This window comes from Rhea pennata, chromosome 2, assembly GCF_028389875.1.
Source record: "Rhea pennata isolate bPtePen1 chromosome 2, bPtePen1.pri, whole genome shotgun sequence".
Classification (NCBI taxonomy): Eukaryota; Metazoa; Chordata; class Aves; order Rheiformes; family Rheidae; genus Rhea; species Rhea pennata.
In genome coordinates this window covers 79,250,141-79,277,231 of record NC_084664.1, presented here as the reverse complement: position 1 = coordinate 79,277,231, position 27,091 = coordinate 79,250,141, and the positions used below count along the sequence as shown (strand labels likewise).

Sequence of the window (27,091 nt, the reverse complement as noted above, 5' to 3'; positions counted from 1 at the left end):
CAAGACTTCTCACTGGTTGAATCTTCATGATCAGGTTTGTTCCTTAGATTTGTGAGATGAGGTAAATTACTGGATTTTAAAAACTATTCAAGTTTCTTGTGCAAAATAGGCCCACTGAATTTTCAGAATAAAGCAGGAAATGTTGTTTTTAGTCACTAGGATAGCTGTGTATTGTTAGATGCTTACCTTGTACTTTCGGCTAGTGTTCATGAATTTTGTCTGTTTACTCACTGAGCATTTTCTCTGGTAATATACATTACTACTGAGGGTTTTCAAAACAAATAGCTCTCTCCTGGCCATGACTTCACTGGGAATTATTCTTCCATTTTTTAAAGTAAGGCTGTTTTTGCCCACGCTTGCATTTCCCATATGTGGTTTAATAAACAGAAGTTTGAAAATTATTATCAAGTTGTGCAACCTTTCCTTGAAATAAGTGGTTTTCTTCTTGAAATAAGTTGAAATCAAAGCAAATGGCTCATTTACAATGTGATATGAGGGAGGGGTGTGTGTCTGTGTGTGTGTTCTTTCAAACTGGTTCAGGTTGATATCAGTGAGGGGTTGCTATTGTTTAGTAGTGGCCAAGCTGGTGATCGGCATGTTGAAGCAAGCAAGCTGTACCCAGCTGTAGGTGCAGGCTACTATGGCTCGCACAGCGTGACTGCCATACATATGTGCTAGCAGCGAGTGCAAGTTTGGCTGGCAAGATTAAAAGAGTGTGTCACCTTCTCTTTTCTCAAAAAGATCAGTCATCTCAACAGTGTTGAGGGGGTGCAGCAGGACTCTGGGGACATCTCGGTACATGGGGAGCCCTGAACACCATGTTCTGTTCCAATCTGCTCATGGCTTTGAACGAGTTGCTCTCTCAGCGCCTGTGTTTCCCCTGAGGGTGTTTTGTCTGTTTAGTCTACTGAGAAATCAAGATATCTGGAAAGGAACCGTCTCAGATTACTCATTTATAGCTTGTCCAGCACTCTGATGCTTGCATTTCTCCTGAGTCTGTAGATCTATTCTGACTGGAACACCTAATTGACTGGGTCATTCAAGTCCATACTTTATTCCTACTAGGATGCTGAAGCAAATGCTACACAAGGGAGAGATTCATCCTGGGGAGGTGCAATTCCAGTTGGTCTGGGAAAAGAGCCAGTCAGACTGGCTCAGAGAACTGTCTACATGATCTGTTGTACTCAGCAAGGCCTTGTCATGCTTAAGGCAAACCAGAAACTGCAGAATTAAAAACCCACAAGTCTTATTTTCAGTCACTGCTTAGAGTAAAATAACAATTTGCTAGATACTTTTAGCTTCATAGCAAGCTACTATTGATTCTCTCTGTTAGACCTAAAGGGGGAGGAGATGGGGAAGGCTGAAGGAGCAAAACCAGCCCCAACTCCAAACCTTTCTCCACACACTATTCCCGAACATACTATTTCTTAGCATGCAGCATTATTTATAAAACTGCAAGACTGACCTTCCTGTAACATATAAAAATCTCTTTTTTCATAGTTCAAGCCTAAAGGATCAGATTGAACTCTGAATATTTCTTATTTTGAACAAGAATGTATAAATCTGTTAAAAAGTTGTCACTTAGCAGTTAACAGACCTTTCTCCCTTGTGAATGCATTTATATAAGAATTTATTCTCACTGTAGGAAGACAGTCTTCTCTTTTTCCTTTCAAGGAGGTGATCATTCTTGTACAGTAAATGATTTTCTATTGCAAGTTTGGCTGGTCATCACTGACCTCAAATATCGGATTACAATCAAAACCTGAAAAATTGCTCCCATATTCTTGAAAAATTAACAAGAGCCACTCTTCTTTCTCCTTCTTAGATATAAACTGTCTCACCTGTCTCACTAAAAGCCTCACATATGTACACAGGGGCTTCCACATGCAGTTTAGCCATATGTGCACGTAAAAAGTCGTATCTTACAGTAAACCATAATGTGTGAATATAAAAACAAGCTATGGGATCTTTCCTGAGGCGGTATCAAAATTCAAATGTTTCAAAAAATTAGTGCCACTCTGCTTCTCTCTTTCTTTTTTAATGGAACGATATTAATACTGTGCAAGATGTTTCTGCACATAAAACGTACCACCATCGTGATCCACATGCTGTGTAGTAACTGCCAAATATTCCAGTTATCTCAGCTAATATATTAGCATCATATTTTGCTAAACTGAAGATAAACACAAGACAGAGCTAAACCAAATGAAAAGTTGAAAGAAGATTGTGATAAGAATACAAAACATGCAAAGCATAATTTTTTTCTTTGAGGCTATTATAAAAGTAAGCTTAAGAACTAAGAAGTCAAGAAAGCTCTGTGTGTTAAAACAGTTCATCAAGAATACATGCATTTTAAAAAGGTACTGCAAGTTAGGTGATTTGCAAAACCGGTACTGCATAGGAATTGTGAGAGTAGAAAAACACACATTTGTGAACAGAACAATGCTTAGCGAGGAAAAATCGAACGCAATTAAAAAAAAATAAGTAAATAAAAAAAGGCACCACCACGCGCCTACCACATCCATGGCAAGTGCCTTAAAATTTTTGTGTTGTATTTGCACATGACCCTGTGATTACTGTGTTGCATTTCCTGGTGGACGTTATTACAGAGAACATGGACTCTGCTGATACCCCAGTTTTCCACACAAACACTCCAAGTGCATACTAAAAGACTGAATCTCCAGATGTCCTAAGACAGTTCCTCTTATAAAGCAGCAAAGACAAGTGGAGTCTAGTGACTTTCCACTGAAGTTTTGGTTGTGGTAGAAGGAAGAATATTTTAGTTAGGTTTTGTTTGCCTGTTTTGAGTGGATTGCTGGGAGCTTCCTTGACCAGACATAGGTTTTAAAAAGACAGAATGCTGTATACCAACTAAGGCTGAGAGAAAGATAAAAAAAGAAAAAACAAACCAAAATCAAGCAGGTCAGGGAGTGTGTAGTAGACGTCCCAACAAAGTTAAAACTCAACAGGACAATGGTGGCCGATGTGCACGTGACAGGGAAAAAAGCCCCAAGGCAATCTGCTAAAATCTTGAAGTCAGATTTAAAACATGTTGGCTGCAGTGCATACCTCATGGTGCCCTGGCTGCCACAGTTCAGCATGTTAATTATGTGCCTTCAGATTAGAGACGGAAAAGCAAGGAGAGCAAGTTAGTAAGTATCAGCCTGTGATCTATGTTTTCAGCAGAGGTGGAAATTGCATCTAATGTTAGCAGTTACTTTTGTGTCTGTATACATGTCATGACATGTTTTATGTATACATACACAGAGAGGTAGGCAATTTTGTTTTTTTAATGTGCAGAAGATATTGGAATAGTTGATTATTTCAGAGCAGTACAGCACTGGAGAGCCAGAAGTTAGTACGGAGAGTGATGGTAACGCACAGAAAGGGAGCATGGGAAGGTTTTAGAAGAGTTCGCAGGACAGAAGTGCTCCGCTCTTACCCCATTACTCTGGGTGGAGTGAACTGACTGCTCGCTGGTCGAGGAGCATGTGCTCATGCGGTCTGTGTCCTTGCTGTGTGAAGAGTGGCGGTGGACCTGCCGCTGGAGGGAGTCATTGTCCCCAGGGAAAGTGAAGGAGCCAGGGCGGCTGGCAGGGGATGCTGGGATGGAGCTCCAAAAGGAGCCCTTCTGCAGGGGGCTGCTGGGTGGAAAGGTTTCTTTGCCAAAAGGTGAAGGGAAAGTCGTGGAGAGAGGAGAGTTCATTGGTGAGATGGCTCCTGGTCTTGGCTTCCCGAGCGTCAGGGATCCTATGCTGTTTCTTGAGCGACCATCCTCTGAACTTCCACGAGATTCTTTCTGGGCTCCATCAGCTGAGCCAGAAATGTTTCCTGGTGTCTTCCTGGGACTCTCAATAACTTTCATCTTGGGAATCTGCTCAGCTTCTCTCTGAGGACCATCCGGTTCTGCATGGGGAGGGTGCCTGTCTGGCTGGCTCAGGCCAGTTTCTAAGGAGGTGTTGTAGTGTGGCAGGGAGAGATTGTGAATGGACGTACCTGACATCTTGTCTGCCTCTGCTTGGGCCGAGGCTGCAGAGGAGACCAGGACTGGGGAATGGTGTCTGACAGGCTGGGGGATCCTGGATGGCCTGCTACGGCTGGAGCTGGGAAGTCCACTACAGCTGCCGGGGCCACTGCTGTTACCGCTGCTGCTCCCGCTGCCGCCTCCGCCGCTGCTGTGGTTCCTCTGATACTCGATTGGGGACGTCAAGGCTGCCGACAGGCGAAGGAGAGAAGGAGATTGGGGAAAGCGGGACAGGAAAAGGAACAAGAACAGTTTGAAACGGACGTGTTTAGTGCCAAAGGAAGCACCATTCAGATAAGATACATTCTCTTAGCAAGGCTGGTCATCCCATTGACCTCAGGTCACTTTCCTGTATTACCCTTCATGATCTCCTGTAACTTTAATAAAGATGGAAAAGCTGAAACCAGAGAGAAATATTTGTATATAGATCAGTCAAAATCCGCCCCCCCCCCCAAACATGCAACCAATCTGGGAAACACCAGCTGTGACTCTAAATTCTCAGTTCCTTGCTCTACATATTACAGCTCTTAAAAAATTAATAAATAAAAATCAAGACGCGTTAACAACCAATGAATACAAAAATACAGCAAGGACTTTCAGGTATCATGCCAGACACTGACTACTACTACTCTTCCCCTACAGACTGAATGATGTTGCCACTGTAAGACATGCTAACAATGGACATCAAAATAATGCAAGTAAAATATATTCTGAATAGACACTTAAAACACTTGGGTTTAGCCCGTAAAGACTTGGATTTACTTATAAGGGCTATGCAAATGCCCTTCATCAAAGGATGGTGCCAATTTTAATTCACTCCTACAAAACATTTGGAAAATTTCACCAAGAGAACACCATGTGAATTCTGACTACCGCTCTCATAATAAATGCTACAGCATCTGTTCTGAAGCAAATATGTAGCACATTTTGCCCAACTGTTCTGTGCCAGCTCAGGAAAAGGGAAACTTGAAAAACCTTCCAGAGCCAAGAAACAATAGATGAGAGACTCAACTCAATTAGGAATTTTCAGGGAAAGCAAATCATTTACCATTTAAAAAGTTGCGCTGGTTTTCCAAGATTTGGTTAATTTCGTGGATCCATAACTGGCGGATGCCTGGACTGGCAGAATGCAAAACAAAGGTCTCCGTGACATCACCCGTTCTTGACGTTAGTGCAAATTTACATGGATCGTTGTCCACATTTTCCTCCAGGGAAAGGCAACTCACCTTAACAAAAAAGAAAATTTACTTTGTATGTTTTCTGAGAAACATACCACTAAAATTTCTTGCTTAGTAGCTCAGAGTCAGATCTTCAAATGTAAGTCAGATAATCATCATTTCCTTCAGTAAAATAGTACTGTGAAATGGAAGGATTACAATAAACTAAGGATCAGCACATGTCATTCTTGGCACAGCTTCCCCTGTCTCCCTCTGCAGCAGCATTTGTTCCAGGGAGTGCAGCAGCAGTTTATTGACATCCTGTGCCTGAACAATCTTGGCATGCCTAATGCAAGTGCTCTCCATCAGACCTCACTCTTCATTTGTTTTATTTAAAATATGGAGCCCACCAGAGAGTTCCACTAAGGGCCCACACTGAAGGCTTCTGCTGCAGAGCCAGTGATGCTTCTGAGCACGCTGTCAAGCCAGAGCGGGACAGGGTGCTCAGCTGGCACACAGCTCACCGTGGGGAATTAGAGGATGCAGAATGGACTCATAACTTTTTGGGAAGAAGGCTGGTGGGAATTCTCAGCAGTTTTTTCAGGGCAGGATTGAAGTGGGGATAAATGCTTTTGTCTCTGGGATTCACTCGTACAAAAAAGCACGAGTCCAAAAGGAAGACTTTTAGCACTACCTGCAAACGTTAGCTACACGTTTGGACTGATTTCAGCTGAAGCCCATCAGAAGGGATATTTAAGAGTTATTACCTTTCTTTACAATAACCTTGTAGTGTGATGTACACACAGTGCAGATCTGAAGAATAAACTTTTAGTGAATGTTTGTCCAGCTCTGAACAAGAACATCTGCTTTGGTGGGCTTCATGGGGGAAGCATTAGAGAGCTAGGACGCAAGATTTCCATTTATCATCAGAGTGAGCACAAATCTGATAGGAAGTAATTTCAGGAAAACACCTAACTGTTTTAAGATTATACATCTAGATTTTACTAGTGACTCCACACTGTACATTATAAAACTGTTACCTTTGTGACACCTGCACAAACTCAGCCAAGACTCACATACAACAGTTACCTTGATACTATTTTTAAACAAGAATCCAGGCATGGAGAAACCTTTCTTTTTATCTAGCGGCTCACTGAAAATGACAATCTGCTCAAACAGGAAGACTCGTCTTTCCTTGCAGCGTGGCAGAAGTCCCGTGTCCTGGTCTGTGACCAAGAATGTGTCCTGGAGCAGCAGCTTACCCTGGGCTACAATTTTACCCTAAAAACAGAGGTAAGTGCAAACATATTTGGTGTGATTTTTTTTTCATCAATCTTTCTGAGCAAATAGTCATTCTAAAATAACGTAGTATTTCCTGATTTATCAGTGTTCCTGACCATATATTCATTGATCCTCTGACAGATGAGACATTCTTTGCTGTTTCTCAAAACAAACAAAAAGACCCAAATCAAATCAACCAATCAAGCAGAAAAATTCAGTTAATACTGGAGACAATTTGAGTTTATTAGCAACACTGGTAAAACCATCCCTCCTTCCAGTGTCTTCCAGTGTGCTGAACAGGGAAGACTTCAAGTTCATATGTGCATCACAGAACAGAAAGGACTTTGCAGGTAGATGTGACTGTAGTCTGGCTGATGCATACTGCTTCAGTAGCCACTTTTCATCTTCACTAGCCTTAGCAAAGTAAGAAGAAGGGCTACAGTCACCTCAGGTTCTTTACTGACCTTAGCAACTTCTTCTTTGTCTGCACTGCTGGAGTCAGGTCTGCTCATAACTGATTCACTATTTTGCCAAACATTAGTCAGATAGGAAACTGTAATAATACCAGCACTTCCTAGATTCAAAGGATGAAATCTAGTGACACTGACATATAGATAAAGTTTCTTAGAAAGAATTCCTTTGCAGGACTAAGACTTGATTTTTCACTCATCAATTTTTGCACCATCGTACCAGATTGTGAAGGAGCACTGTCTCTCCACCCCTATTTCTGCCCATAACATAAATGCTAATTGTTAATTTCTAGACCATCTGACAAAAACTTGCAGTAAAACACGTTCAAAAATTCCAGACAACTTACATCAAATCCTTGCAGGCGGCCAACATTCATCATGTCATTGCACCGTTTTGGTACTATACACATGACCTCTACGGCTCTCTGTTAAAGATGAAATAGTTAAAGCTTAATTTTCCAAATACATGTTTGCAAGATAGAACTTTGTTTTATTTGCTACTGTTGTTTTAAAGTAGAAAGCAGCATGAAAAGTAAACACATCCCATAATTACAAGCTCAAGAGCAGAACAGGCATAAGTACAGAGCAAAGAGCATTCAAGTCAATAAGAGAAAGTGTCTGAAGTACCTCTAGTTCTGTTGTGTCAAGGTTAGCTTTTTTAGAGTATTTGAGGAAGTCCTAAAACAGGAAAAACATTAATATGAGTTATTTACTCATTAATCAGCAAAGAGAAATCTTAAAAAATCTGAATTTCTATTATCTGCCAGAGAATGACTAATTGCAGAAGACACTTTAAGAAATCCCAGATTTTGTTCTTATAGCTTCTGTGTTACTTCTCTTTGTTTTTGTCGGAGGTATTCTCTGTTTTGTTTTATTTAATGGAAGAACAAGTATTAAGGCAATGATCTCTGTGATACACGGTTACTTTTCAGTAAATATTTAAGCGACACGTAGGTGGAAAAGTCGGGATGACTCCAACAACTTCAACCACTATTACATCTGAAAACAGTTTGCAGATCCCTCTCCCCTGCACATGACATTGGTACAAATTCTAAGTGTTTCCATATCACTGACTTGAGTTCATCTCATCTTAAGCTATTTTAAGAGTGAGCAAAATTCAGTCCAAGCTATTATTGCAATTTTCATAACACTAATATGTTTGGAAACTAACCATATTATGCGGCTTACAGATTTGGAATCTGTTTGGGAGGAAGGGTGGAAAAGCACCCTCAATATTTAAAAGAAAAAGCATATCAGTTAACAAACATATTAAATCATTCACCTCAACATCACTTTACCTTTAGTAACAGCTGGTATTTCATAATTCTCTGAACAGGTTTTATCAGCAAGTCTGTGAGCTGAAGTCTGTGGCCCAGGCGTTGCTTCAGGTCCTGAAAATTATAAAATAGTATTTTGGCTTAAAATATTGTTTTGTTTAGTTAGAAACAGAGCATTATATTTCACCTTTAATGGCTATCAGAGGAGAAATCGGCAGAAATCAGAGCAAAATTTGATCCTCAGTTAGCAAAAGGGGGAGTCCTTTCCCTTGTCTTTATTTCCTAAATACCTTCAGTGCTTTTTCTGAAACTACTGTACAGTGAAATTCATTTTACAATCACAGGTTGTACTTATTGTATTGCTCTATAGTGATCCTCGCTCCTTCAACATTGCTCCTTCACATAAGTGGTACACACAAGCACTGTAGCTGCCTAGGCTAGTAAGGATGAGGCTCTACTGATTGATTAACGTCTCAGACCTGAACTTCAGTTTTCTTCTCTTAGATTAATACATTTCTAGTAATCCATACCAGACTAAAGAAATCACAACAGACACTGCAATAACTCAATAATTTATAATTTGAAACAGCAATAAAATAGTAGTCACACTTTTTTTTTTGGTCACAGATCTGAGCATGCTTACACGTGTACACATGCTGTACCTAACCTTTACTGTGCATATGTCATCTCTCTGAAACTTACCTCAAAAAAGGTATCAATGTATTCTGAGACAATGTGCTCAGACTTTGGTTTGTTTTGGCAGTAAACTATGTACATGTGCAACCTTCTCTCCTGGAAAAACAAAGATATGGAACGATCATTATCATGACAGATTGAAACAGATCATTACTTAAGAAGTACAGCTGTCTGAAAGTCTAAATATAAAAAAGGACCTTTTGGGGAAAAGCAGCAGCTACATATATAGAAGTTACAGATCTGAAATCATACTTGGGAATATCATGATTTCAGAAGGGGATCACAAGTCAAAAAATTGTTACCATTATGAGTATGTCAGAACATCAGTTGTTCAGTGATGACAGCTTGATAAGTCTCACAGTAAAGTTAACCATAAAAAAGGTTAAATTTTTCTTTTAGCAAAAACAATGGTTGAAGTGTTTGAAATATTTATTTGAATATTCAGTTTTTTAAATAATCTAATGCATTATTCTAATACATTAAAATAATGTCCTCATCCTATTTAACTGTAGACAGTAGTTGGGAGGAAAAATTGGTTTGTCAGTCTTATCTCGCGTTAGCTGTCTTGTTGGAGTTTTAGCAGGAAACAGGTGATATAGAGCCTGGAAATGGTGGTGTTGGTATTTTTAAGGTCTGATCATGTATAGTGTTTGCATGCCTTTTTAAGACCAAAGGCAACAAAGAAAAAGAGTAAGCATAACTTCTGCCTCTGAGGTTCATTTTTGATTGCCACCTTGCTGATGAAGAAACACAGATGCACCATATGTGCCTATCATTTACTCCAAAATCTGCTCCTGGCAGGACTGTTTTGCTGTTAGAGGCTGTGCTGGTCAGAGACTTGCAGAGCAGTGACTTGTGACGATAAATGGAAAGTAAAAAAGGAAGAATTAAGATGGAGATTGAAAAGGATACAAGAAATAGATTACAAGCAAGAACTGAACTTGTATGTTCTAGTGGACAGTTAGGATTTTTCTAGAGGATGTGGTAGTAGCACATAGCTTGCCTTTCCATTTGGAGCAGTACGGGTACCTTTCAACGCAATTCAGTTACAAATATGTCAGGAGAAAGTTAAAAAAGCAGTCAGAAAAAGGAAAGTTACTTCTTCAGTGTTCCTGTCTTACTAGTGGCAGGATTCCTTCCTCTCCTTTCACTTTCTTTTAAAGTCCCCTGAAGTTCATTCCTCATCATTAGACCAGGAACTAGGCCTGACTTCCAATATTATTTTTAAATTAATGCTTGGTTCCATGATTTTTTTTTTGCTATGTAGTTATTGACTACAGGCCAGTGGGAAATCAGTCACCCTTTGAGTCTGCTTTCATCTAGTCTGTCCTCAGTCTCTGCATGCTTGTGCAATCACCCTGTTTAGGCTAAGTTCTACTTCTGTTACCTTGGGTGATTTAGCGTACCTATAGACCTCAGTTCAAGTAGATACTACACTTCTGCACAAAGAGAAAACAGCAAAAAATGTAGGAGGAATAACTGTATAATGGCGTATCACGTCTTGAACTTTGACATATTTTAGAAAATTATCCTTCTAAGAATTATTCTTGTTTTCTTCTAAAGTGTTGTAATATATCACTTGGTCATTCCTTTTAATAAATACATGAAAGGGGAAAGAAAGGGACTTGTGTAAAGCTATAAAGAGTACTTGACAAAAATTAAAATTCAAAAATTTCTGGCACTTACAGTTTCTTCCCCAAGTGAAGAGGGAAGAAGCACAACCGGTACTGTGAGTCTCAAAAGATACAGGATATAGAATTAGAGAGTTACCAAACTTTGCATTGAAACAGTTACCAATCTGCATTGAAACAAGTAAGAACCACCAGCATCTTTCCTATTTTTGGTTTCTGTGTTTCACAGTACACCGTTAGTATATCTAGGATTGGAAGACAGGTGTTTCTGGTCATATGAAACGACACCTCTCCAGCACAGAACCAGAACTGCATTGGGAAACAGGGCCCTTCCTCTCCACAGGAAGATGCTCAAACAAAACCTAGACTCTTTAGTTCATACACAGCTTCTTATAACCTCTCTCCCCACCTTTTACAGTGGGGAATATTTTATAGGACATTTTTAGCTGTGCTATATTATAGATTGACCCTTAATAATCAAACATGTCAGTAATAACAACTGCAGTTTGCTAAAGTTTATGTTTGTACTTACATGCTTAACAAACAGGGATCCCAGCTTTTCTGGATCTTCAAGGCACTTCTCCAACTCTCCTAAAAAGAAGCTGAACATAAAACAGAGTAAGTACTTTTTTCTCATAGCACATAACATGGCAAAGCAAAGTGGTCTTACTGCACCATGTACTTTGTGTCCGCTATCAACAGCTTTGTATGTTCTTAAAGTAAAGGATGTTAACATGAAGTACGTACAGGTTCTTAATGGAAATAGTGTAGTATATTGTAACAGATTCTGAAGAGATGCACCAAATACTTGCTCAAAGGCAGAAATAACTGGTGCTCATAAATAAGGTTCATTTATCTCGTATATAAATCGAAACCTTTCTCCTACCTAGTCTATGTGCCTAAGGCACTCATATTGGCATACTAAACTGTAACAAATTCTTAAAAGATTGTTTTCTTAATTAAAGAAGACACATTCAAAACCAAAGTCTCAAACAAACATACAAACTTCTGCACACAATACTACCTATGTTATAGATTCTCAGTTGAAGCGCTTGCTGTGTATCAGCAACCTTGCTTAAAGCAAATCTTCTACCAAAATTTGTAAAGTGAATCTTCTAAATAAGTATCTACAACTCAAAGTGCAGGACCTACTTTAGGTATCCGGTTTCTGAATATTTGAGGAAAAAATGTCTTTAAGTCAATCTAGTACTACATAGGTAAGCTTGTTCATCAGGTGACTTCGGGATTACAAATATACGTACTCTCTGTGCCAGTCATAAATCTGGTGAATGTTTCCAAATACAATCTTGTCTTTGCCTTTCATGTCATCAGGTACACCATCTTCCTTCATAAGTGCCATGTAGCCCTGCAACAATCCAAGGCAATTCACTGTAAATTTCCAACTTAAAAAAGCTGAGAGTTTTTTCTTAATCCCCCTTTCCCCTGATGCCTTCAAATTAGTCTCTGACAAACACTTTCTTGGGATAAAAAAACAATCAAACCAAAGAACTGCTGAATAAAATTACATAACATAGAGCATGGACACAGAACCCCAAGCACTGGCTTGAGGTTGTCTGCACAACACAGCTCATAGCACTAAGAAGATTCATTCACTCTAGCTAATTGAGTCTGTGCAAAGAGATGAACTCTCTCAAAGCACAGTGGAAAACTCTGCAGCCCTCTCCTTACTGCCTGGAGCAGTTATACTGCTTGGGCCAGCTAGAGCTGCTACCAAGTACAAGTCCGAGCCACTGAACTGGCTTTGGCACTGTTTCTCAGAGTTTCTTATTTCAGACATCCAAACGAGGTCTACACAAAATTAGTTGAGAAGAAAAGCAGTTGCACTGCAAATGGAATTGCGCTGCATAGACTAATATTCACAGCATGAGTGAACTACAAATAATTTAACATTGATTCTATTAGCCAGCAATCTGGTTGCAATAAAGTCCCCTTTACACTTTCCAGTAGTCCCATCTTCCCTTTTTTGGTATATATATACACTTGTCTCTCCAGGCAATCAGACACACACAGGTGTATTAAGTGTCTCAGTTCTCATGCAATTCTCTTCTATTTTTTTCTAGTATTTCTATATCTAATTAGCCAAATATGTTTTAATTTAGCAGTTTATATTTTGACATCCAATATTTTCACTATGAACTGTTTCGCTAGCTATGAAAATAAGACCTGTTATTCTTTAAATACTGCAAAACAACTATTTAAATACTGGGGGAAAGCATGGATCTATTATTAGTGCTTTTAAAATAAAATTCACCAACAATATTTTTAAAGCTTGTGAGAGAAAGATGACCTGAAAAAATATATGAACCGATCTTCATCTCATACTTCTAAAATTCCTTGTTCAATTATGGACATCAATACAAAGTTCCCTTTCAGAATAATCTAAAGCTGACATCTGAAATTATTTTGTTGTCCTTTCTCAATAATCATATGAAAACAAAAAAAAGATGCCTTTTGATAAGAGAGGAGAAAGAATAATTTCAGATAACTTAAGATACTTTTTCACAGTACTGACCTTAGAGTACAGTGTAAGAAAGAACATTTTACACACATGAGCATTTTATCTCACCTTTACACTGCACTGATATTTAGTTTAAACGTCCAACACATTTAATGCCTTCAGTGTTTGGAAGTTATTCAGTACAGACTTCACCTAAGGGATGGCCTTTGATGCAGTTACAAGTCTGTTGACTTGTAGACTTCCTAAGGAAATGTGTAGATCCAGGGAATGTTTTTCAGAAACCAGTGGAGTTAATGGTTTTAAATCTAACTGTAAGATAATTTAAGCTGATCAAGTTTGGTGCCTAAATAGAAAAATTCAGTTAGACTGTGTTCAAACTGGTAGCAGCATCAATAGCATACAGCACCCTTCCTAAGATAAAGCCTGCTTTGTCTTTTATTTTCCCAAGAACAATTTTTTGTTTAAACAGACCTAAGCTTCATTACTTAGAATGCCATTTACTGCATTAAAAGCATGTCTTGCCTGAAACAGCTCACCATTTAAAACCTACCATCATGACATGAGCAAGAGCAAGATACAGAACGTTACTCACTTGAGTAGTGTCACTAAGGTTACCTGAGATAAGTTACAAACCTACTGAAGTGTTAGTGGTATTGAGGCCCAAATTAATTCATAATGCAACAAATGAATGTAGCAAGTAAACAGTAACAGAACAGAAATTGAGGATTCTTGTGGATTCACATATTTTAAGTCCTCCTACGTGCACAAATAAGCAATTAAGAAGATTAAATATATTGATTTGTAAAGCTTACTTCTCACTGTGTAAGAGTATGGAAAAAAGTCACACAGAATGATAAGGAAAGCAAATACAGTTAATAAAAACTGATTTTCAATTTAGCCATTAAAAATAATTGTTCAAGACTTGCTGTAGTGAAAGCTCTTCAAGACTTATTGTTAGCTCCACATTCTGTAACAAGTACACTGAACATCACAATGCATGAATGAAATTTAAATATCAGTCTTACCAAGCTTATTAATCAGTTAAAAAACAGCTCGAGGCACTTGGACAACATACGATGCATCGATGCATTACTGATTAAAAATAAATAATAATAATAATAATAATAAAATCAAGACCAGCACCACTCAAAGGAGATATTCACATATGGTTGACCATTGTTAGCCTCGAAGGTTAATATTTAAGCTCCACTAGAGGAAAATTTAGTTCCTTGCTTTTTTTTTCTCCTTTCACTTAAAACAGAAAGTTTAAGAATTGAAGCTCAGTAGGCTGAAATTCACTGTCGTGCGCGTTCCCTCAGCTCTTACATACGCTTCATATGGTAGTTCAAGACTTAAGGCAGATGTGTGTTGTTATCTCATTTTATAGATATGGGAAACTAAGAAGTCTAGGAAAAACCTAACAGTAGGAGAGAACGTAAGTCTCGCAAAATCCAGGGTACGTTCTCTATTGCTGAGCTACAATGTTTTTTTGAATTTAGCTACGCTAAATAATACCATCTCTAGTCTAAGATACTATTAGGCCAGAAATTAAAAAAAAATAAAATTTAATTAAAAAATGACCAAGAACTACATTCCTTGGAAGAACACTAAGATCTAAGATGCACACAATAACAGGGAAAAGGAAAAAAAAAAAAAAAAAAAAAAAGAGAGAGAGAGAGAGAGAAAGAAATGAGACGATGCAGTATTTCTAACATATTAAAAGCATGCAGGAAAAAAAACTCATAATGCAAATATTCACATTTCTGATTTCTTCTCATGTTTTGTTTTGTTTCAAAAAAGCTGTGAGGCTTAAGCCCCACAGCTAGTTGGTACCACAGAACATCAAAATAGTGAAATACTCCATACCTCTACTACGTAGCCCAGATCTCGTACATAATCTCGCTCTGTTTCCACTAATTCCTGTAAGACATAGCTACAATGGAAAGAAAATAGTGAATATATCTCATTAAAAATGAAATTGATGCTTAAAGAGAAAAAACAGTTTATATGTTTGCAGTCACATGTATTTGGTAAGTGGAGTTGAGAAGGAAGAATTAATGCATATCCTTTCCAAGTAAGATGTTTCATTAACTTTGGAACCAGAGCACTCTCGCTTCTGTTTATCAAAAGTCAGATGTTTTCCTACATTTGTCATTAAATTAAACATTCAACTATTGTTTATAATAAAATGTTATTATGTCTCTGTTCAGGAAAAAAAAAAACCCCAAAACAGGAGACTCTTAAGTTTATGACCTGAGAGTTGTTTCTTCCCAGAGATTTAAATACTTCTTGAAAACAGGCATGTTTTTGTTCTACCATGGTAACAGTTCACTTCTACATACAGAAATTAAGAATCTGTGGGGGAATGGTGTGGGGGAACAGGACAAGCGGGAAGACCACTTTTTTGAAGCCTAATAGCCCTTTGAATAATTGAAAATTGGTATGTTTTTCCATAATAGCTGGGACTGACACATGATAAAAGTCAAACACAGATATGGCTAAAATTAAGTTACAAGAAATTGAAATTGTAGCTAGTATTTGAGAAAATATTTTTTGCATAAGGTAACTGCATGTTTGACACCTAATTTAATCATCTCCTCCTTTCCAGATTAACAATTTCTGCTGCTAGCTCAAAATAGAAAGTTTCTAACATTCCATTTATCTTTTCAAAACACAATCAGAAATCAGAGTGAAAAATGTGGTCTTACTGTCGTCTTTTCAAGGAGCTGGATTTCCTTTCTTCCATCTCATCTATGGGTGATGAGGAGGACAGAAGGGAGTTATCGGAAGGATTGAAAGATGGACTGCTGCTGTCACCTTGATCTACCAACAAGGAACTTGGACGATCCTCAAGGGCCTGAGGTTTTTGAGAAAGACAGCAATAATGGCTCATTCCCCCTTTATTCACAAAACATGTGTAAGTACAGCTCTATATGGGAACCTATGGGAGCTCAGTTACTGCAGTTTGGCAAGCGAGGTCTCAAGCTCCTGCAAAATCAAACAACATCTTGGCTATTCAGGATAGATAACTTAATCTTTAAATCACCATATTTAAAATAGGCTAGGCCAACCTTTAGAGGAAAAGAAGAGTTCAGTGGTTTGAGCAGCAAGGGCTGAACATCAGAGTATCCTGACAGGTATTTCAGTACCTGTATGATGGAACCTACACCTCTCTATGTCATTGTCATACTTTATATGCTTTCATATGTAAGTTATTTTTGATAATAAATAGGGCGTTTTTAACGGGGATTCTTCAGATGTTACATTTTTATCACAACAAAAATGACATTATTTGTCAGACACTTTATCATATTAACTAGGCAAAATACTGATTTGGTGAAGAAAATATTGATCTTTTACACTGCCAATGTTGCTTTTGAGCTTCATGATAGTTCAGATCCTTGGAAAAAGTCTCCATGCCTTACGCTAGGTAGATTGTCTCCCTCTGCTATCTGCCATCCTGAGTGCAGACTCTGCAGTCTTCTGCTTGTCAAACAGGTGGAGTAGCAATGGGAAAAAGAATATAAAGAAGCTTATCTGAGGTATGTATTGGGCCTCTTCAATTCAAAACTATAGTCCTGGATCAAGCTACAGTTATGTATCACATTTTCCTTGAATTTTACAGCAGGACACATTTACCTCACCAGGGTGAAGTTCAGCTCTATCTTTTTTCCTCCCCATAAAAAGTAAAACCACAATAACAAGATAACATGAAGAGGTGACCTGAAAACTAGGAGAGGCTGACCTTTGGCTAAAAATGTGAAATGTGAGCATCCCCACCAGGGACTATGTATGTAGGGATCACAGAATTAATTCCACTGCTAGGCTGCCTGAAAGACATGTGGACTATCAAACTTCATATTTAGAAAAGGCTGCTTTGAATTTTTCTGTAGATGACTTCTTGATCACTCTTCTGGTGCAATGGAAGTAAAAAGCAAAGCTAATACTCCACAAGAACGCAAAGATTATTTCATGTAGCAATATAAGTCAAGTGTATTCTTTGGAATTGGAAAATATAAAATGGGAATCCACATTTCTCATTTGGAAATTCAAAGCTGCTTTAATAAAGAAAGCACCTGGTAAACATAAGTCTCTGGTAACATGGGGTTGTCATGTTGCAACTCTCTGCAGAGTTTTTGCAGTGACACTGCACACTTATTATCTAGCCCAACATGGTCTGTGTAGCAAAAGGCAGACTGTAATAGTATTGAGGGAAAGAGAGACTTCAAGGAATTATCCATTCATCCTATTCTTTGTAAGTGAATGTCTTCAGGAGCATATAAGCTTTCAAACACAGAAACTTTAAAAAAGCAGACACAAGTCACGTCTGCTTAATTTGTTAGCAAACATTGCAAAGCAAGGAAAGAGCTTGCTCAAGCAAAGACCAAGCCATCATGCCATCTATTTTACGCTAAAATCTGCAAGATTACTGTAAATTTAGTTTCAGGGTTTCTTCTAGCAAAGGTCTATCATGCAAATCAGAGTAACCTTGGCACTTAGCATTCATGGTACTAACAGTACACAAATACATCTTTTTCCTCTTCTTCCCTCCACCCCTTATTTATTACTTCTCCCCTCCCTGCATAGCCATCTATTCTACAAGCACTTTCACAAAAGCATGTGTACAAAGTGACCTACACATAAAACCAGAAGATGATTTTTGAAACGGAATGTCAGGTTTTACAAGTCAAAGGTAGATGCTCAGGACTTGCACTGGGCTATTTGTTGAATAGCAAGTTGGGACTTCAAGACACAATTTCATTAAACATATGAATCTGCCACTCAGCCTCACCATTTTACTTTTGACGAGCTCTTCAATCGCACTGACTAGTTCTGCAGCACTGGGTGTCTCGGAGCTGGTTGGCCGCACCAGTAATCGAGAAGATGTCTGCACAGAGACACAAAGGGAGGAGAATCCCGGAATTAGCTTGGCACTTGCCCAAGGATCAAGAGCCCTCCTTCACCTCTCTGTTAGGCAGCAATGGTCACTAATATAATACACTAAGAACATCCTCCCATCCACCAGCTTATGCAACTGGATTTGTAAATTTTAGGTAACCCCCGCAAAAGCTTTATCTTGAAAGATTTTCTTGCCTTCTGTTATAACTACTGGAATTTAAAAAAGAAAATCCTGTTTCTACATAGATTAGAAGTTGAGGAAATATCCGTTAGCTTGCTGATTACACTAAAATTTGACAAATAGCTATAAAAACTGAACTGACTGGATGGCCAGCAAACAGTTAGCTTTTTTCTTGGCTGCTAAAACAAAGCAACAACTGCAGAAAAATAATGGGAACCAAGATGCTTAAAATACAGTAGGAAATTTCAAGCGAAAAAAAAAAGAAAAAAAATGAAAAAAAATGGGTATTTAGAGACATCTAATTTTCTAAAGCAGCTGGACTACAATGCCCAGATTCAGAGGGGAAATTGAGCTCACCATTTCTTGTGCCATCCATTTTCCCCAATGGTATGTGTAGAATACAGAAGGTCTCTGGCCTCACAAGCTATAAAATGCCAGTTTATAGATACAACTGAAGGTAAAAGGTGTTCACAGTAAAGGATTCTGGGAGAGGGCCATTCAATTCAGCCTCAGTAATTTGCAAACACAGAGTGGTTTGCACATTACATTTATCATTAAATAACTGGAAAGTGGAAACAGGGTGTAATATGAACCTACTTCATATTACAAGCAGCACAACAACCATCACAAAGCACAGGGTAGGATGTCCTGCAAACATTTCCAACAGTTTGGACAACAGCACGTACAATGACTTAACACAGGAGGCTCTGTTAAAATCAAGGATGGGTGTTGCAAGGGTCTCCATGACTTAATTTTTTTAAAAAAAGAAGAAGAAGAAAAGTACATAGATTTCAGGTAGTTTGCCTTGTGTTTGCCTTATTCAGAAAGGAAAACATGGGCAAGTAAGCAAAGGAAATATAACCTTAAATGGAAAGATAGGGGAACTGAGCTAAAGCAGAGACAGAACACAAATCAACATAATGCTGTGTCAGAGTTAACAAAAAGAGAGAACAAAAAACCAAAAATAATTAGTTTCATATTAATATAACTAATTTTGCAACTTTAATATTGCTTATCCAAAAAATAAATGCAAACAACTTGTAAACTGCCATTAAATGCAAATCCACGAAGTACGCAATGATTCTACTGAACAGAGGAATGCATATTATGCAGATGAGTTCTTACGAGAGAAAATGATCATGTTATTTAGTGATATTTGATAAATCAGCATGGTCTAGCACATGGTATTTTGCATGCACACCAAAAAATTAAGCAATTCCACAAATTTGTGCAACTTTTAGGCAATCTTATGCTCCCTATTTGGATGTGAAAACCCAAGTTTTCAAAAGCTATGCCTGTACGCAGGTTTTCATGTTGGATGTTGAGCTGAATTCAGTCTTACAAAACATTGGCAGGGTCGCAGTCCGAGTCTGGTCAAGGTCTCTCCTCTCTGTTATTGCTCCATGGGAGTGTAGGAGGTGTGACAGTTGGTGGAACTTCAGAAGTGCTTTGTTTCCAGCTCAGGTAGGTATAGTGTATATTATATCATAAAGATGATAAGGCTGTGCTGTGGAGGAAACCTCTGTTGACCCTCTTCCGGACGATATGCTCCAGGAGCAGAATACAGTCTCTCTCCAGGAAATGAGGAGAGGAGGAGGGAGTACCAATGTGTGTACAGGTGCGAGGACCTGCTGGAGCCCATAGGGGTTGGCCAGGGAGGAGAGAGTCAGCAGTGGGGAATTTCCAGTGTTAGCATAGCCCAGAAGACCTGGCGAGGAAGCAAGGCTTGCAGTGAGGCGCAGCCCTGAGGCCAAGCCACTGAGGTCATGGAAAGGAGGAGATGTTCCTGGGGAGCCAGAGGAATGAAGAAGCCCAAAAAACCACCGAGCACAGCAGGAATGCAAAGGAGGACTCCACCCAGAAGGCAGACAGCGGGGGATTTGTCCCCAAGCCTTTTATTAATGAGTAACTCCATGCACAGAGCCAACTGAGTTCTGTGAGGAGAAACTCAACTCTGGCTTTTCGCTTTTGCATTCCCATAAAACATTCACTTTATATACTGGAAGCTGGTGGTATCTTGGTGTGTGGGCTTTAGGAAGGCCCAGACAAACTCCCAGGCTGCCAGATGATGGGACCCTTCTCCCTCCCACCACACAGTAGGACAGAGACCGCACCAAAGCAATGGGCCCCAGAAGAATCACAATTTACGTATTTTGAAAGATAATGATACAATATTAACCATATCACCTTTTAACTAACTTCTTCAAGGTCTTCTCTACATTGCAGTTTAAGCTACTTTAAAAATTGCCCCATCATGTTTTTACTGGAGTGGATGAACGTTAACCTTTCCAGAAGTGAAACTGAAACCTACTGGGGGTTGAAAGCTACTCAAAGGCTCTTACTCAATGGTCTTAAGGGTCAGACTTTGCCCTAGAAATGCAAAAGTGAGTGGACACTGACTTATAAGCATAATCCTTCACATGACTGTTCCTGCTGTGTAGAAAGAACTATATAAGGAAAACTGATTTTCACCTGGAGAACTTTTTCTAAGGCTTTCTATCAGCTTTTATACCACTGAAGGGATATGCAGATATGGCAGCTTATCAGCAGAAACTTTAATGTGTTTTCATCAACATTAGTTGTATTCTCTTTCTAAATCTTCAGCCAAGATTATTATTTTCGAGCAATAAAATAGTTTCTCAATTCTGAAGACAGACAAGATTTTAAAACGTCTTTCTTTCTTGTTTTGTTTCAGGAATTTTTCCCAATATATTAGCTCATGAACTCATGCATTACACATTTGCATTTCAGAAAACACGTAGGAAATAAATACGCATAGATCATGGAAGCCAGACATTTTGATCCTGCAAATGACTTTCAGGGATGATTGAGATCCCCACCAAAAGACAGTGAGATAAAGGAAAAAAAAAACCAAAAAACTGTCAACAAGATAAGCCAAAGCTGTCAAAAACATCTGCCTCACTCGGTGAGTAACCGCCCACAAAATTCACTAAGAATGAGCTCATGCCATAGATTACAATGGCTGAAAATTTTAAGGAGCAAAATGGGACGAAGATTAGAATGTATTTGCTGTAGAAATCCAGACTGTTTCTGTTCTAAACCCCTTTATTCCAGGCTTGATATTTGTTGCTAAACATTTGAAGAAAACTCTCTCAATGTATGAATGTCAAGGTTTATATGTAAAAAAGGTCTCCTTCACACAGTTACTATCTATATCTCGAATTTAACTGCTGTTTGGAAAATTTTACCTTCAGGTTTAACTTGGCTTTCTTTGTAAAGAACAGTTGGACTATCTTTATTTGGCTATTAACCTCCCAGTACACTTGTACAGTCAAAGTAGCTTTGTTGTTATAAAACACCCCTTAGAGTCAATCTGAACAACTCTTTCTGCTCATGTATGTAGACGGAATTTTTTCTCCTCAGAACTGAGTTTAACAAAAATAGAAAGGAATGGTGAATAGTCTATGATCTAAAAAGGTCTCCGATGAACAGCAGATAATTTTCCAGATAGACTTTCCTTGCACATAATACTTTAACCAAAATGCCCAAAGGTATGACTGTAAAACAAGAATTCAATCACTAAATATGGCACCTGTTAAACAGATGTAAAATAGGCCTGTGCACACACAGAGCTGCCCATTTCTTCCTTTAAAGTATTTGTACAAAATTTTTTGCACCTGTGTATTTAAAATAGAGATGCATTTAATTCACAATCTTTCCACAGCAAATCTTTTTCAGGTTGTCTAAAGGGGCACAGTTATTATTTCTGTCCATCATACTGGTTATTACCTACATCACAGACCTACACTTTTATTTTTATTACCTACACTTTTGGAAATGGAAGATTTGGGCAAAGCGAGGTTATTTCAACATGCGAACTCTTCCCTGCTTTTCTTCCTACCTTGTCATCCTGTGAATCTGGTTGGAGAAGACTGTGCTGCTGAATTGCCATGGGAGGTGGCAGCGGTACAGCATCTGCTCCCTCTTCACCTTCTTCTTCTCCACAGCTCTGCATGCCTGAAGAGGATGACTTTGAGAGAGTGCCACTGCTCAGCCCCTCATTTCGGCCTCTCTGCAAATAAAAGAAAAACATTCAAGCTATGTTATCTCCTCAGCAGCAACTGGAAGCTTGTCTTAAACAAGCTGTCAGCAAAAAGATGAATCTGTAGAACAGACTAGATGATCCTACACAGTTCAACTTCTCAGCTGATGAGAAAGCAGATGCCCAAGATGACTCTTTTCAGTGTTGGGTAAAAGCAGATGGATTGAGATACTAGAGAACCAGGCATTCAGTTTGAAATTTACTCCCTGGAAGTGTTACAAAAGCAGTGCTTGCATGACAAATTCAGCTTGGTAAAATATGAGCCGTATTATTCTTACTAGGAAACCCAAGAACTTTACATCCGAAATACAAAGAACTTTTATCTGAAATACCACCCCTCCTAATAAAACGTTTGGAGGTTATAAAAAAACTATTACAACATGAAGGATTTTGACAATCATTCTTCCTGAATTCCTCCTCTTCACCCTTTAAGGTACTATAAACAGACCACTAGTGTTATTAAAGTTGTAGCTTAATACAATTGACCCTAAATGATAATCTTACTATCTTTAAAGGAATAAATTGTCCTTGTTTTTTCCTCACTTTAAGGCAGGAGCTTTAGTTTCTTCTTTACCCTCAGAACTGCAGAATTATGCTTACTTCCCAAACAACACTACAGTTGCTCCACACAGTTGGCTTGCTTTGTACAGCCTGACATTCAAAGACAGAGGCTAACTTTCTTTCCCAAACCACATCTCCCACTTCACCATTCTGCCAAGCCTCTGGTGTTTTCTCTTCCTACCTGCACAGTATAACTTTGCTGTTTCCAAGCTTGCAAAACATGCCAGGAGCAAAGAAAAAATAGAAAAAAAAAAAGGCATCTGAGACTAGTTTTCTACACAGCAACCATCAAAACTGCTAGCCAGAACTGGAATGGTGCCTGAGGACTGGAAGAAAGTCAGTGTCACTCCAGTCTTTCAAAAGGGCAAGAAAGAGGACCCGGGCAACTACAGGCCGTTCAGCCTCACCTCCATCCCTGGAAAGGTGATGCAACAGCTCATTCTGGATGGCATCTCCAGACATATGGAGGAAAAGAAGGTGATCAGGAGTAGCCAGTGTGAATTCATCAAGGGGAAATCCTGCTTAACCAATCTGGTAGCCTTCTATGATGGAGTGACAGATTGGGTAGACGAGGGGAGAGCAGCGGATGTTGTCTACCCTGACTTCAGCAAGGCTTTTGACACTGTCTCCTATAACATCCTCCTAGGCAAGGTCAGGAGGTGTGGATTAGAGGATTAGACAGTGAGGTGGATTGAGAACTGGCCGAAAGGTAGAGCTCAGAGAGTTGTCCTCAGCAGCACAGAGTCTAGTTGGAAGCCTGGGGCTCTGGCTACTGACCCAGAGCTCAGTACTGGGTCCTATCTTGTTCAACTTATTCATCAATAACCGGGATGAAGGGACCGAGTGCCTCCTCAGCAAGTTTGCTGATACCAAGCTGGGAGGAGTGGCTGAAACCCCAGAAGGCTGTACTGCCATCTAGAGAGACCTTGACAGGCTGGAGAGTTGAGCAGAGAACCACCTCATGACCTTCAACAAAGGCAAATGCAGGGTCCTGCACCTAGGCTGGGGGCTGACCAGCTGGAAAGCATCTCTGCGGAGAAGGACCTGGGAGTGCTGATGGATAACAAGTTGACTCTGAGCCAGCAATGTGCCCAAGGCCAGTGGTATTCTGGGGTGCATTAGGAAGAGTGTTGCCAGCAGGTGGAGGGAGGTGATCCTGCCCCTCTACTCAGCTCTGGGGAGGCCTCATCTCGACTACTGCATCCAGTTCTGGGCTCCCCAGTACAAGAGAGACATGGAGCTACTGGAAAGAGTCCAACATAGGGCTACAAAGATGATCAGAAGGCTGGAGCATCTGCCCTATGAGGAAAGGCTGCAAGAGCTGGGCCTGTTTAGCCTAGGGAAGAAAAGACTGTGAAGGGATCTTATCAATGTGTATAAGTATCTGAAGGGAGGATGTCAAGAAGATGGGGTGAGACTCTTGTCAGTAGTGCCATGCAATAGGAAAAGAGGTAAGGGGCACAAACTGAAACACAGGAAGTTCTGTGTGAATATGAGGAAGAACTTCTTTGCTGCAAGAGTGACAGAGCACTGGACCAGGTTGTCCAGAGAGGCTGTGGAGTCTCCTTCTCTGGAGATATTCAAAACCTGCCTGGACATGATCTTGTCTAACATGCTCAAGGTGACCCTGCTTGAGCAGGAGGGTTGGACTAGGTGATGTCCTGAGGTCCCTTCCAACCTCAACCATTCTGTAATGCTGTTAATTTCCACCTGAGCTACAGGTTCGTGACAGGAAAGAGTTTGGCTTGATCTGTGCCTAACTGAATGTAGGCTCTGCTCATATGAGTTCCAGACTTAGGAGAACATGCACATTTTTGGGAGGAGGGGAAATCTTCAGTAGATGTCCCTTGTGGCAAATCCCACCATTTCCTTCCTTCTAATAAAAACTGACATATTTATTATTTAACTAATGTTATCTACCCTTTGATTTGAAGGCTCAGTAACTTTTCTGTGCTCTAACTCTTGCTGAAGACAGAAATGCAGCTTTAAGCAGCTAAGAAGCTCTCCCTGTATCTTCACAGATCTATGAGCAAGAGAAGAAAGGAAAATACAAAATGACCTGATTATTCCCCAAACATGAACCACAACTTTATTCACAAGGTTGGTTCTTTTCAGTAGAATAAAAAAGCTAAGCCAAAGACCAGCTTTTTCCTCTCCCACTTCTGTTCTTAAACTAAAGTTTTTTCTTCACTGAACTTTACGAAAGCTCTTGATACTGAAGGGCACATACTATGTCTGGTAGAGGATTTAAGTAGAGAATAATAGTCATACGTATCATATGTCATTTAGTCCCACCTGCTGCAGAGTCAGCTGAGGAGGACAGCTTTTACTTGACCACATTCAGCTCTAGCAAAGACACAAAACCAAGTCTTTTGGATTTTTTTGGTTATCACAAAGATATAACCTGAAAACGCATCCTGAGGAACATACCACAAGGAAGTTATTCTGGACACTTACCTCTTCAATAGTTTCATCTTGTGGGGTTGCTGCACTATCATCAGAGTCCTTCTGAGAACCTGCATCTGCACTTTTACGAACCTCTCTGCTCTTCTTATGCTTATGGGCCAGTTTTTTGACATGCCCATCTGCTTTTCCACTGCTAAGACGCCTCACGGGACTGGTGAGCCATTTTCTCAAAGTGTTGCCAGGGCGTTTGGGGCCAGGGGAGCTCTGTGCACCAATCATGTGGGGTTGAAGTGATGTTACTGAAGCAGGAGGACTGGCATCATTACTGGAGACTGAAAGGGAGTCTGAGAAAAGAAGAAGGGGAACATTTTAAAGTGGAAATACTGATAAGTAAAAAAGCAATGCAAAGAACACACATAATAATAATACGTTTGTGTAATAATTCCGCCCCACCAGTTTATCCTGGGAAAGCCCAAAAGGCATTTCTGCCTCTTGTAAGGCAAAGACAGATGTAATTTGCTGAGTGGTAACATAGCATTAAGTATTGTAGATCATATCACTGCTTATCAAAACTAATTGTATATGCCTGCCAACCATTTATGCCACTTGAAACTAGATGGAAAATACAGGAGAACTATAAGCCTTGTTAGAAGCCTGCACCAATCTCCCAAAGATGACCTGCAACTTACTATGCTCAGTACAAAACACATGACTTGGGCAGTTTTATGGACGTTAACAGAAGCCTATTTTAAAGACTGAAGAAGTGCCAAAATTATTTAGAAGTATCCTGGCCTTCACAACTATCTGTGCTTCATACTGTAAGTGGCCACCCACACATAAGCAGAGTTGATAGGCTTACAATAGTCAAGCATTCAAGCAAAGGGTGCCAGACTGCCATATGGATGAACAAGGAGTTCCTGGCAAAACTCAAATAGAAGAAGGAAGTGTACAGAAGGTGGAAGCAGGGACAGGTCACCTGGGAGGAATCGAGGGATGTTGTCTGAGTAGGCAGGGATGGGGCCAGGAAGGCCAAGGCCCATTTGGAGTTTAACCTGGCAAGAGATGTCAAGGACAACAAAAAGGACTTCTTTAAATACATCGAGAACAAAATGAGAACTAGGGAAATTGTGGATGCACTGCTGAAAGGGGCAGGGGCCCTGGTGAAAAGGATACAGAAAAGGCAGGGATACTGCAGGCCTTCAGTATGCCTCAGACTTTACTGGTAGGACTAAACCCTTCAGGAATCCCAGGCCCTGGAGTTCAGGGAGAAAGTCTGGAGAAATAAGACATTCCCTTGAGGGAGGAGGACCAGAGTAGGGGTCACTCAAGTAAACAGGACGTACACAAGTCCATTGGCCCTGATCGGATGCACCAACGAGTGCTGAGGCAGCTGGCTGATGGCACTGCAAGGGTACTCTCAATCATCTTGGAAAGGTCATGATGATCAGGAGAGGTGTCTGAGGACTGCAAGAAAGCAAATGTAACTCCAGTCTTCAGAAAGAGCAAGAAGGAGGACCCAGCATCAGTTAGTCTCAACTCAGTACCTGGACAGGTGATGGAACAGCTCATTCTGGACACCTTTACAAGCATATAAAGGATAAGAAAGTGGTAAGAAGTAGTCAGCATGGATTCACAAAAGGCAGCTCAGGCTTAACCAACCTGACAGCCTTCTCAGGAATGACTGGGTAGGGTAGATAAGGTGAGAGCAGTGGATATTGTCTACCTTGGCTTCAGTAAGGCTTTTGACATTGTCCCATAACATCCTCAAAGGCAAGCTGAGGACATATGGGCTAGATAAGAAGATAGTAAGGTGGCCTGAAAAATGGCAGAGCTCAGAGGGTTGTGATCAGTGGCACAAAGTCTAGTTGGAGGCCTCTTGATAGCAGTGCCCCTCAGGGGTCAATCTTGGCTCCAGTATTGCTCAGCTTATTCATCAATGACCTGGATGATGAGAAGGAGTTTACTC

The 27,091-nt window shown here is 39.8% G+C and overlaps 1 protein-coding gene across 8 annotated transcripts in view; it reads right to left on the bottom strand.

Annotated features, from left to right (window-relative positions):
• TRIO (trio Rho guanine nucleotide exchange factor) overlaps positions 1 to 27,091 on the bottom strand; it is a 255,536-nt gene that overhangs the window by 14,726 nt on the left and 213,719 nt on the right. For 3 of the 8 annotated variants that reach the window (XM_062569805.1, XM_062569807.1, XM_062569808.1), the window contains 14 exons: positions 25,177 to 25,469; positions 21,958 to 22,128; positions 17,808 to 17,903; positions 15,724 to 15,872; positions 14,882 to 14,948; positions 11,799 to 11,902; positions 11,069 to 11,138; positions 8,912 to 9,001; positions 8,231 to 8,323; positions 7,560 to 7,610; positions 7,280 to 7,357; positions 6,271 to 6,462; positions 5,073 to 5,250; positions 3,443 to 4,212 (listed from right to left, as the gene is read on the bottom strand). In XM_062569805.1, coding sequence (XP_062425789.1) covers positions 3,443 to 4,212; positions 5,073 to 5,250; positions 6,271 to 6,462; positions 7,280 to 7,357; positions 7,560 to 7,610; positions 8,231 to 8,323; positions 8,912 to 9,001; positions 11,069 to 11,138; positions 11,799 to 11,902; positions 14,882 to 14,948; positions 15,724 to 15,872; positions 17,808 to 17,903; positions 21,958 to 22,128; positions 25,177 to 25,469 — 2,402 coding nt within the window. Of the gene's footprint in view, positions 1 to 744; positions 925 to 3,442; positions 4,213 to 5,072; positions 5,251 to 6,270; positions 6,463 to 7,279; positions 7,358 to 7,559; positions 7,611 to 8,230; positions 8,324 to 8,911; positions 9,002 to 11,068; positions 11,139 to 11,798; positions 11,903 to 14,881; positions 14,949 to 15,723; positions 15,873 to 15,950; positions 16,004 to 17,807; positions 17,904 to 19,437; positions 19,804 to 21,957; positions 22,129 to 25,176; positions 25,470 to 27,091 lie in introns of those variants that run through there. The other 5 variants (XM_062569806.1, XM_062569809.1, XM_062569810.1 and 2 more) reach the window with 5 other exon arrangements.